The following is a 12,319-nucleotide window of genomic DNA, read 5'->3' as shown; positions in this document are numbered from 1 at the left end:
GGACCAACCCATCAGCCCCTTCCATTCTTGAACAGAGACGGGGAAGGGAAATAATTTTTAACACCAAACCAGCAAGCAATAATAAGATTGTCACACTTTCACTTTTTTCAAGTCTGCTATCCCACTACAGCATCCAAATAAAGAGGAGAAATTTTATGGGACACAAGCTTTTGATCTGCCTACTGTTTATGCAGTTTCAAGAGAGAAACCTATCCCATCCCAGTCACATTGAGGTTTAAGAGCAACTAAAAATAAAAGAAGTGGAAAAGAACTATGGTCACAAAGTTAATTGGATGACGGCAGATAAAAGCCACTCCAACGACATCTTTCGCCAAGCAAAGTCAACTACAATAAAGAAAGTTGGAAGAACAGAGAGAATAGGGGCATAATTATGGCCTGACTACATAAAGAACTGATATTAAGAGGCAGCTTGGAAAACTGAGAAGGAATTAGGAAAACCCGAATTGGTGGGTGAGTCTGGAAGTGACCCACCCTGTGAAAACCTCTTCATAAGCTATCAGAAAGGAAAAAGCAAGCTGAAGATTTCCTGGAGACGATGCACCAAACTTTCTTCAGCCATTTTAATTTGAGGCCCCTCTGGCTGCATTCATGCTGCTATGATGGAAGATTCTCCTACAGCTTTACACAAGCGAGCAGCAGACCAGCTGTAGGAAAACCCTCGTAGCTTTTCTGCAGCCATGAGTGATCTGCAGCCATTTTGAGCAAGCCAAGGACAGAATACTCAAAAACTGCTTCAGCAGCAAATACATCCATCTGAAACCACAGGAAGACAAAAAAAACACCAGGTAATAAAGATAGGGGAATAAGGCAGTGAGCTTCTAGCATGAGGACCTGCCTAGCTAAGTCAAGAAGGGGTCCCAACTTCCTTTGAAATAGAAGACACTGCAGTACAGTGTTTCACCACCAATTAATTCTGTTCTACATGAAAGTTAAGCCCTGTTCATCTCCCTTCACAATCCTGACCACATCCATCAGGAATGGTCCACCACAGATTGGGTTGCTTTTCCAAAAGCGAGTCTTCTCCACTCACCTGTGCTTCTAATCGAACGCCCTCTTACCCTGGCTGTGAGCTCACGCTGCTCTCACCAAGATTTATTGATCCTGCTGTTTTTGCTTGCAGCACTTAAAATAAATTTTGTTCTCTGCATTTTCTCCAGTGCCTCAGACATCCACTGGGTGATTCAATCACTCATCTAGTTCAGATTCCTCTGCTAAGCATTCCTTCTGTCAGGCCATAAAAGAAATCCACCCATCAACCAACACGTAGGGTTCCTCAGGGCCATTGCTGTGCCTGCAGAAGAGGCCAGTCAGTAACGAGTGTTTTCTACTCCCAGACAAGGCAACATCTTCATTAAGACAAATGAAGTGCCTAACCCTACGAGCTACAGGGAAACACTTCTGCACTCTGGGAAACACAACGGTGCTCAGCCATTTCTGGGGGAACAGCTTCAGAACCTCAGAACTCTCAGCCCGCTAGCAGGAAGTCACTGGGGAGACCCTGGCACAGGGTGCCCAGAGAGGCTGTGGAAGCCCCATCCCTGGAGGTGTTCAAGGCCAGGTTGGATGGGGCTTTGGGCACCCTGGTCTAATGAGGGTGTCCCTGTCCATGGCAGGGGGTTGGAACTAGATGGGCTTTGAGGACCCTTCCAACCCAAAGCGTTCTGTGATTCCATGACTCAAACAAGCAGCTACTTAAACCCCTCAGCCCAGATCAAACTGAGAGGAATCTCATCAATCCTGCATCAACCACTGCTTGGAGCTTTGCCAGCCAGACTGCACCTCTCCTTTTAGCTACACATCTACTCTTGATTCTGTCACACATATCATGAACATTAAGAAAATGAACTGGCTGTAACTCAAACCTAGAGAGAGGCAAGAACAGGAAGCGTAGCAGGAAACATTTAGAGGAATAGAATAAATGGGCCTCTGCATTAATTACAGAAATGCTGGAGCAGGTCAGGGTTTTTATTTGCTGCAGCAATTGCTGACTGCTCTCCTAGAAGCAAATCATTAAAAAATGTCACTTAGCAGGATAAATGGCGTTCATTTATACAGCCACAGAGGTTTAAGTGGTCACAATTCAAGACACAAAAAAGATCAAGTGAAAGTTAAGAACATTTTCTCATTAGCAGGTTTACCTGCACCTTCCACTGACACCACTGGTTACCTGCTCATCAGTATCGCTCCAATATTTCTTCCCAACTCTTTCAGTCCTGGCCAAATACGCTTTAGATTTAAACCAAAGCCTTAGCTCTGTGTGTTGATGACACCTACACATGTCTGGATGAGAGAACACTATGAGCCTGCAAGTCTCAGAATAGCTGTGTGGCATCTCCAGGGGATACCGGCAGCTAGTCAAGTCATGGAAACTCTTAAAAGTACACCCCAACTCTGTGCACTGAAATGCAAGTGACTGTCCCCCTGGACTGTGCATTGGTGAGGCTGCACCTCGAGTGCTGGGTCCAGTTCTGGGCTCCTCACCACAAGGAGGAGATGGTGGTCGTGGAGCGAGTCCAGAGAAGGGCAAACAAGCTGGGGAATAGGCTGGAGGGCAAATCCTCTGAGAAGCGGCTGAGGGAGCTGGGGGTGTTGAGCCTGGAGAAGAGGAGGCTGAGGGGAGACCTTCTCAGCACCTCCACTGAGCTGACAGGAGGGTGCAGAGAGGTGGGCAATGGTCTCTTCAGCCAGGGGACAGGAGATGGGACAAGGGGAAATGGGCTCAAGCTGCACCAGGGCAGGGTCAGCTCAGATGGGAGGGAAAAGTTCTTCCCTGGCAGAGTTGTGGGGCTGTGGAACAGGCTGCCCAGGGAGGGGGCTGAGTCCCCGTCCCTGGGTGTGTTTAAAAAAAAAAAAAAGGTAGAACAGGTACTTAGGGATATGGTTTAGCATAGGACAGGGACAGTTGGACTCTATGATCGTTAAGGTCCTTTCCAACCTTGTGATTCTGTGAAGCGGCTATCGGGGCGACAGCAGGGTGCACCTGCACTCAGCCAGGCACCTGCACTCAAAGTAGCCAAGGTCAAGCAGGATTTGCAGAGTTACCAGCTGTGAGCAGCGTTCCCAGCTCTCGCTGTTGTGACGGGGCCAAGGGATGAAGTTATAATATGGACAAAAAACACCATAGGAGAAGGAAAGGGACTCCTGAGCACACATAGTTTTTGACTGGTTGTAATCATTACCATGAGTCTCAAGGATTTTGTGTTCAGCTTCATAAAGTTATTTTGAAAGCCAAACTTCAGCACATTACATGCATAGTACGTGCTTCCTTGTGCACCCAGTACCGGTCAGCATCACGCTGGGGATGTCAGGAATCCTAGAAGTCTTGTCAATGCATACAGCTAGGAAACCTGGAATCCAGGCAGCCCTGGTTCAGGAAGGTTTGCAGTGGCCCAGTAGAAAGAACAGGCTAGTGGGGAACAAAAGAGGAAAGTTACACCCTGGTTTTAAGAAGTCAAACTAAACAAATGCCACTATTGTGCCAGACATTGAATAAGGACTTCCTTCCTAATTTGAAGCTTGAACTCTGCCTGACAGACTGGATTAGAAGGCAACCAGAAGCAAGCAAGGGGCTCAGGAACTTGGTGCCTTGCAAAAACAGGTCCCTGTATCCAACAAGGAAGGTTTTAGTAGCACATTTTATAACCATGTTGAGCTGCAGGCAAAATCAGGAGCAGGAAGAAATTCTGCTTAGAATCACAGAAACCTGGAATGCTTTGGGTTGGAAGGCACCTCGAGGATGAAGTCCCACCCCCTGCCATGGGCAGAGACATCTCTCACCAGCCCCGGCTGCTCAAGGCCCCATCCAACCCAGCCTTGAACACCTCCAGGGAGGGGGCAGCCACCACTTCCCTGCGCAAAACCTAGAAATCTAAATCTACCCCATTCCCATTTAAAACCATTTCCCCTCATCCTGTCGCTCCATGCGCCTGGGAACAGTTCTTCCCCAGCTTTCCTGTAGGTACCTTTCAGGGACTGGAAGGCTGCTATAAGATCATCCCAGAGCCTCCTCTTCTCCAGGCTGAAGAACCCCAATTTTCTCACCCTGGCTTCATAAGAGAGGTGCTCCAGCTCTTGGATCATTTTTGTGGCCTCCTCAGGACACATTCCAACAGTTCTTCTTACAGTAAAGATTCCAGAACTGGACATAGTATTTAAAGCCCCAATTCTGAACCTGCTTTGCATTTAGATTCGGTTATTTTCTTGAGTTGGGATGTTTACTCGTTGACAACCAACAAAAGACAATTTCCATTTCATAGGATCATAGAATCACAGACTGCATTAGGTTGGAAAGGACCATTAAAGGCCATCTAGTCCCACCCCCTGCAGTGAGCAGGGACATCTTCACTAGAGCAGGTTGCTCAGAGCCCCAGCAAGCCTGACCTTGAATGTCTCCAGGGATGGGGCCTCCACCACCTCTCCGGGCAACCTGGGCCAGGGATCCACCACCCTCAGAGGGAAGAGCTTCTTCCTAATGCCCAGCCTAAATCTCCCTTTTCTAGTTTAACCCATCACCCCTCATCCTGTCGCTCCATGCCCTCAGGAACAGTTCTTCCCCAGCTTCCTACAGGCACCTTTCAGGGACTGGAAGGGGCTCCAAGGTCCCCCCAGAGCCTTCTCTTCTCCAGGCTGACCCAGCCTAACTCTCCCAGCCTGGCTGCACAGGACAGGTGCTCCAGCCCTTGGACCATTTTTGTGGGCTCCTCTGGATGCGCTCCCACAGGTCCTCAACACTCTGGCCTTCGCACTAATTCTGACAGTTTCCTAGTAGAGCATAAATACAAACCATTTACTGAACCATCATATAGTTCACAGAGATGAAAAGCATTTATTTTGTCTCATAAAATTGCAGGTTTTTTGTGACTCACTGGGTTCTACTTGAATAATACTGAAATTCTGCTGAAACACAGAAAGGGGGCACATTTTTTTTCAGCTGTGCTGCTCAAATATTCCAAAATACATTTAGCTCATCACATCTTGAGCACAAAAAGAAACTATCTGATGTAAAGCAATTGATTTAACTGCTCCCTGTCCCTGGGCCCTTCAATATACTTGAGCCAGGAGAGATTCTGAGGGGAAAAAAAGGAACCCACTTAGTTTTTTAGCTTTGTGTAACCTCATTAAAAGAGGAAATAATGAAAACAGACCTGAAAAATCCTACTGTTGCTGCCAGTCCCTATTTTCACTGTTGTTTCCTTGTTGAGCCACATTTTTCATTTAGAGTTCCATAAATTATTTATCCTAATGCATGAGATTTGTCATCATTTTCCCAGTGCTTTTAGTCTTGTCCTATCCTGCTTCATACCAGGTGATGCATCAGAGGTCCCATTCCCTGTTGGAAACATTCAACTGTCACAAGTAAACTCTTCTTCACAGACTCACAGAATCACAGGGGTTGGAAGGGACCTCCAGAACTCATCAGGTCCCTAGGACAGGTGGCACAGGTGAGCATCCAGACAGGGCTGGAATATCTCCAGAGAAGGAGACTCCACAACCCCTGGGCAGCCTGTCCCAGGGCTCCCTCACCAGGAAGATGTTCTTCCACATATTGGCGTGGAACTCCCTGTGCTCCAACTTGAGGCCATCGCCCCTTGTCCTGTCCCCACGGACACTGAGAAGAGGCTGGCCATGTCCCCCTGTGTCCCACACTTCAGATATTCTTGCAGGTCACAGGACTCACAGGTAAGTTTTGGAGGCTGTCTTGACATGAACACCATCATATTTTTCAAGACAGCAAAATTCCATGTTTTCTGGGCCATGTTTCAAACCACAGAGTGTTTCTGTTTGCTTGGTTTGGATTGTTAGTTTTTGAGAACAGGTACTTTGTACGTGCATGAACATCATCATTGCTTTTGAAGACCTGGGTAAATAGGAAGGCAACTGCTTCCAGAAGACAGGTTTAATAAGCAGTGAAGCCAAGAAGAATGGCTGACAACTGTCTGTCTGCAAACACTAGTTCTTCTGCCAAGGGTGGCTTTCAGGTGAGGCTCCTCACCTTTTGTTTCTCTGTTAGTGCCATTTAAAGCTTCAGCCCTTAGACATCAGCTTTGTAGAAGAAAATGCCCCAAGAGTTGCAGATATAAAATCCATTACTTTAAATCAAGGGATAAGATGATCCTTTCCTTCCAAGTTTATGACTTATTTTCCAGATACAGACACAAAAACATACCAAAGCACAGAAAGGTGCAGCTATTCTTCCTCTGAAAAAAGACCTCGGTCTTTCAGAGGCTTCCACAAATAGACAGGGATCAAAAGGCACCATGATAAGAGGCACCACAAAATATCTCAGTCCTTTTCTTCCAAGCCTGGTGTGCCTCTTCCAAACATTGCTATAGGAAGGGCTATTTCAGAGGTGGAGAAGAGAAAGAAAGGGGTGGTATTCAACCTCCAGATGTACTCAAGAAAAATGAAGTTCATTGACTTGTAGAAAATGCATGTTTGGTCCTAATGTAAACCCAAATATCTGAAGAACCCATTGCAGGAATCATAGAATCCCAGACTGCTCTAGGTTGGAAAGGACCCCAAAGATCACAGAGCTCCAACCCCCCTGCCACAGGCAGGGCCAACTTCCTCCAGGCCTGGAGCTACACAGGGTTGCCCAGGGCCCCATCCAACCTGGCCTTGAACACCTCCAGGGATGGGGCATCCACCACCTCTCTGCGCAGCCCATTCCAGCGCCTCAAAAGCCAAAAGGCCAGGACATTAACAGGAGGGGAAGGGAAAAGATTTTAAACCACTGGTAAGGCAAATTAGTAGCTCTCTGGAGCTCGTCAAGCAGAGAATTCCTTAAAAACAAGGGAGTTTTCAGTTGCAGGGGAATGCCAGCCTCCGCAGGCGGGCTGAACTGTGACCGGCGTTACACCAGCCTCATGTTACACACAACCACCTGCAGTTTTCCAGTTATCTAATAAGACACATCACACTGTTCAGCAGTGCCTGTACCAACAGCGTTATGCAACAATATCATTCATGAGTGGTTTCCAAACAGTTCCATTCCTCAAGTTATTACATTGCACTTAGCAGGGGTGGTTTTTTTTCAGTCCTAAAAAAATAATCTCAGTTTCTGTTAAAGAAAATTAGAACAAATTAACATTTTTAAGATCTTATGCAATGCAGAAATGCCAGGAGAAAGAGACAACGGGCCCTTATTTTGCTTTCTGTACATATTAATGCCCTTCAGACTCACTCACCAATAAAAGCTGCAGCATAAACCCACGTGATGGAAAGAGTATTTCTGTTGCAGCACCCCAGCGTTCTGATCTGCACACTCCATCAAAAAATAACTGATAAATTGTGAAGCAGAGGTGTTCATATGCGACACAAAACTAAAGATGTTATTAATATTTGAATAGATATCGTATTTACTGCAGGTTACCCCATAACATGGGCAATACCTACAGTGACTGGTGTGACCCAGAAATGGGAATTTCTTAAACCTGAGGTATTAGGGCCGATGAAAACCATCTGATAGAACAAGATCAAAGACATATGAGGCATACTTCCCCCCCTCCCCACAATAGCTCCATCTAATCCCTCAGCACAGAGCTCTCGCTGCCTTTTCAGTAAAGATTAGCATATTTAAAACTGCTAAACTCTGTATAATCTTCAATCATTGAGAAAAGTAATTCAATTAAGGCAAGCACTGGTGAACTTGCCTTCTCACTAGCTACCCAATGCTATATCCTTGTACTACAAGTTTAAAAAATAAGGAAGAAAGAAAGAGAAGCTTCTTCTAGCTGGACTGGGATTATTATATTGCAGGCTGGCGATGAGTCCCCAGTACATGCGGCAAGTATCCAGGCTCAGCTGGGGAGGGGCGTGGGGGATCCAACAACCATCTTGCTATTGAGAGGGAATGACTTGCAGTAAATCCTGAAAGGAGCCACGAGTGACCCAATGTCATTCAGCCACCGGAGCGATGAGCAGGACCAAGGGATGGAGAGCTGCAGCCGTGTGTCAGCTCGCTCGCTACGGCACTGAACGCTCGAGGAGTTGGTGCAATAAAGGCAGAAAAGCCAGGCAGTGTAAGTAACAGGCATCAGAGACAAGGTTTTTGGGGACCAGGGAGCAAGAAAAGAAGGTTTTAAAAGAAAAATAATAATTTAAAATGTAGCATCTTAGAATGGGGAAGAAAATCTGCAGCTAGTGACAAACAGTGGAAGTAGGTAGAATCACTGCAGTCCACACAAACGCCTAGGTATACGGCATTGAACTCCCACAATATGGCTGAGGATACCAGCAAAAAAAAAAATCCCAGGCTCCATCCACCATGCAATCCCCCCCCCCCTTTCAAATAAAACCTCTAGAGACACTTCCAAATCCCACATGCAAAAATTCCATCTTCACTCACACAGCTGCATGGAAGGGCTGTAAACCCCCCTCTCCCCAGTAAACTCCAGTTAAGAATTTCTTAGCCATAATGTACACATTTATTGAAGGGGGGGACATACAGTCAGCAGAGAAGGTCTGACACTGGCCAGCTTCGGTTGCTGAGGCAGCTAATCAACACTGTGGCCCTTTATTACATTTCATTTGTCATTGTGAAGTCCCTGAATGTAAATGAAAGCAAAGCGCTCAGCCTCCCTATCAGCAGCATTAGGATACCTTTAATTACGGCCTTCTGACAGGGCAGACAACCTCTCAGCTAAACAGGAAGCGAATGCAGCAATCCAAAGCAACAGTTGTACAAAGAGATCTTCTCCTTTATGAAAGCTGCTGTTATTTAAAAAAGAAAAAAAAAACCCAAAACTTTTATTTCCAGATTTCTCTTAACCTTCAAAACAAAGATTGACAATGAGAGCTACGTGTAATTCCCTCTGCAGCATCGGAGATGCTTCTGTCATTATCTCTTAGTGTATGGAAGAATATTATTAGGGCATTTGTTCTTCCAGGAGCCATTTGTAATGGGAGTCATACACCCTTTGGCCAGTAAAAAAAACCTACATGGAATGACATCATGACAGCGGTATCTATAGAGATTCAAGCTGAATTCAGAAAAAGCCGATTCTCCAGCACAGGCAAGAAGCATCCAAGCTGGAGCATGCCCACGCTGCAGCACCCGTGGGCTGCGTGGACGCACCGAGGGCTACACGGCCACATTTAGAACAGGAGTTCAGTGTAGATCAGTCACAGAGTCATCGCCCAGGATCCAAGACAAAGGCAGGTCTGAAACCCACACTGCAGCTGCTAGCCGGTCCCTAACAGGCTAGATTCAAATCAGCTTCACACATCCATCCATAAGCCACAGTCAAGACAGTAGTGGCAGAGCTATGTAAATTTAGTTTGGAGCATTTTGCTATACTGTACCCATAAAACCTCCTCCCTCCTCCCCAGATTTGATGCCAGGAAGAAGAATTATTGAAAACCAGATGATTAGCTGAGAGGGGTGTGGGGAAAGAATAATAGTGACAAAGACTAGAGGAAGCAGATAGCTGATCTTATGTCTGCTGGAACAGGCTGACAAGAAATCCTCCTGTAAACTATGAGCTGCTGAGATTTCAGATCTGCACCAGGTGCTACAACCTTCCATGGAGGTGCTGGAAAACCTTCACGAAATCAAAACTCAGAAATACAGGAAAAGCAGCAAAGCAGTTTGCAAATTAATAGGTAACACTTAAGATTCCAGTTATTAAATACCTCAGTGGGGAGAAACAAACAAACAGTATATTCCACACATGACCCTCCACCAAAATCCTCATAAAATGGCTGGCCAAACAGCACCTCCTCAAGTAGATCAGGTGACTCACCCCCCCCTCTACTCCCCCCCTCTACTCCCCCCCCAAAAAATTCCAAGTTGAACTTGTGGTCCCCGAAATCTCTAACATGGAGGGGAGCTGTTCCAACACCAACAAAACCTACCCCAAAATCTAAAAGATATATACGAAAATTATGAAGATCAGGCTAAATGAAACCACCGATGCGTTAGTAAATAATTTTACTAGAACCCTTACCACCAAGCTCACCTGTATGTAAGAGAAGAAACACCACAAGTCATTGGGGGGAGGGGGGCAAATAAAAAAAAAAATACACTAGTATTTCATCATCTCCTACAACAGAGAGACCAAAGGTGGCTGAGGGAGCAAATACCCCACCCTGAGACAAGAGACTATTTTTCACCTACTCATTATGTCAAAGATCGCTCAGTATCTGACCAGGATTACACAAAGCATCTTTGATTATTTTTTTTTTCACTCTCCAAAGTGAAATGTTTGGAATGCAGTACTGGAGATAGAGGCCTTCTCCTGAGGAAGGAAGAGATATCGTTTGGGTTTGTGGAGTTGTTGGGTCGATTTGGTTTGGTTTTTTTTATGTATTATTGTTCCAAAGATAGGGAAGAAAAAACTCATTGACTTCATTAAATATTTAAAGCGTTGGATCCGCTTTGCCCAGGCATAACCCCGTGTTCGAAAAATGCGATATTTACATAGAAAACAGCTCCTGCTCCCCTGCCCCTCCAAAAATATACAGCAAAATCACCCCCCCCCCAAAAAAAAAAACCCACCCCAAACCCGGAGGAGCTGGGATCAAATGAATCAGCAACTGCTCCTGGAGACTGGGTGGTTTGGGGGGGGGTTTAAACCGCGCTCCGTCCCTCCCTGTCACCGAAAGGACCAAGGGGGAGGCAATCGCCCGGAGGCAGCCCCCCACCTCACAGAAAGCTGCGGAGAGAGGGCGGGAGACCCCCTTTTCCCCACAGAAGTTGGGGTTACGGCACAGCCAAGGCCCCACAGAGGGTGAGGAACGGAGGGATGGGGGGGGGGGGGGGGGGAGGGGGTGTTCCCCGAGGCAGCCCCCCACCCCACAGAAAACTGCGGGGAGAGGACGGGAGACACCCCTTTCCCCTCAGAACTTGGAGGGCAGCACAGCCGAGCCCCCCACGGAGGGCGAAGAGAAACTGGGGAGGGGGGGGGGATCCCCTCAGGCGCGACCTCAGCCCCCGCAAGGGTGGGTCCGCCGCGGCGTGAGGTGGGGGGGAGGAAGGAGCGGGGTGGGGGAAAGGGAGGCACTCGCCCCGCCGCCGCTGTGTGAGGGAGCCCCGGACCGAGCCAAGCCGGGCCGGGCGGTGACTCACCGCTCTGCTCGCCCAGGAACACCAGCTTGAATTTCCGCAGCGGGTTGCCGAAGTCCCCGCCCGCCGACATGATGGAGGAGCCTCCGCCACCGCCCCGCGCTCGCTCCGCTCCCCGCGGCGGGACCCGCGTCCGCTCTCCTCTCTCTCACTCTGGGTTCTTATCCCACCCCCTCCTTCCGAGAAGGCTGCGGGTGAGCGGCGCGGAACCGGGCACGGGTCCCCGGCGAGGCGCAGGCGGCTGGGCGAGGGGCGGCGGTCGCTCCCCTCAGGGCCGGGCTCCTTTTCTCTCCTCCCCCTCCCGGCGCCTCACACAGCTGCCGCGCGCGGCGCCCCGCCCCGCCCCGCCCCGCCCCGCGCACGCGCGCCGCCGCCGGACCCACCCCTCGCGACACGTCACCGCGTACCTCACCTACCGCCTCCTCCTCCCCACACTCCCAGCAGCCAGCCAATCACAGGCAGAGGGGCGGGGGCGAGGTGGGAGAGGGAGGGGCTGGCCGGCCGCGGCCGCAGCGCCGGTGTTCACTCTGGAGCCTAACGATGGTGTGCGGAGGGTGGGTTTGGAGGCGGGGGGGGCTCAGCTGGGAGGGAGCCCGAGGGCGGGAGGATGTGTTCCTCCTTCAGAGCAGAGCTCAGCCCTAGAAATGATCGTGGTTGGTGTCTTCCTGCCGAGGGGAGCGAAGGGGCAGCACCGATCTCTCTCCTCTCTGTGGGGACCAGGGCTGGAACCCGAGGGAACGGCGTGAAGCTGCACAGGGGAGGCTTAGGCTGGGTGTCAGGAAGAGGTTCTGTCCTGAGAGGGGGGTCGGGCGCTGGCACAGGCTCCCCAGGGAAGGGGTCACAGCCCCGAGCTGGGCTGAGGGCAAGAAGCGTCTGGCCGATGCGCTCAGTGCCCTGCGCTGACTTGGCTGGGCCTGTGTGGAGCCAGGGGTTGGACTCGATGGGCCTTAGGGGTCCCTTCCAGCTCAGGAGATCCTGGGATTCAAAATAAACACACTCCTAGGGAAAGACCACTTCAGCTGGAGCGGGAATGTGGTCACAAGCAGAAGGAGATGAGAGGTTCCTGTTTGCCTGGCATCCTTGGGGTGCTCCGTGATAAGGAGACCCCAGGGGACTCCCCGACCTCTGGTCAGAGTGAGGTGACCCCCTCCTCTGCTCACTCACCCAGAGTTCTTTGACAAGGATGGCTCGGAGCTGATCCTGCCCTTCGGAGGGCTGCGAGGAAGAGGAGCG

At 49.2% G+C, this 12,319-nt stretch overlaps 1 protein-coding gene across 3 annotated transcripts in view; it reads right to left on the bottom strand.

Annotated features, from left to right (window-relative positions):
• The window catches only part of RAB6A (RAB6A, member RAS oncogene family), a 67,172-nt gene extending 55,835 nt beyond the window's left edge, over nt 1-11,337 (bottom strand). For all 3 annotated transcript variants that reach the window (XM_084264347.1, XM_084264346.1, XM_084264345.1), the window contains exon 1: nt 11,090-11,337. In XM_084264347.1, the coding sequence (XP_084120473.1) occupies nt 11,090-11,159 (70 nt within the window). In that variant the 5' untranslated portion in view covers nt 11,160-11,337. The remainder of the gene's footprint in view (nt 1-11,089) is intronic.
• Nucleotides 11,338-12,319: the final 982 nt, after the last annotated feature.

Source organism: Gallinula chloropus (assembly GCF_964237585.1).
Source record: "Gallinula chloropus genome assembly, chromosome: 1".
In the NCBI taxonomy this organism is placed as follows: Eukaryota; Metazoa; Chordata; class Aves; order Gruiformes; family Rallidae; genus Gallinula; species Gallinula chloropus.
This window is presented reverse-complemented; position numbering and strand designations above follow the sequence as displayed.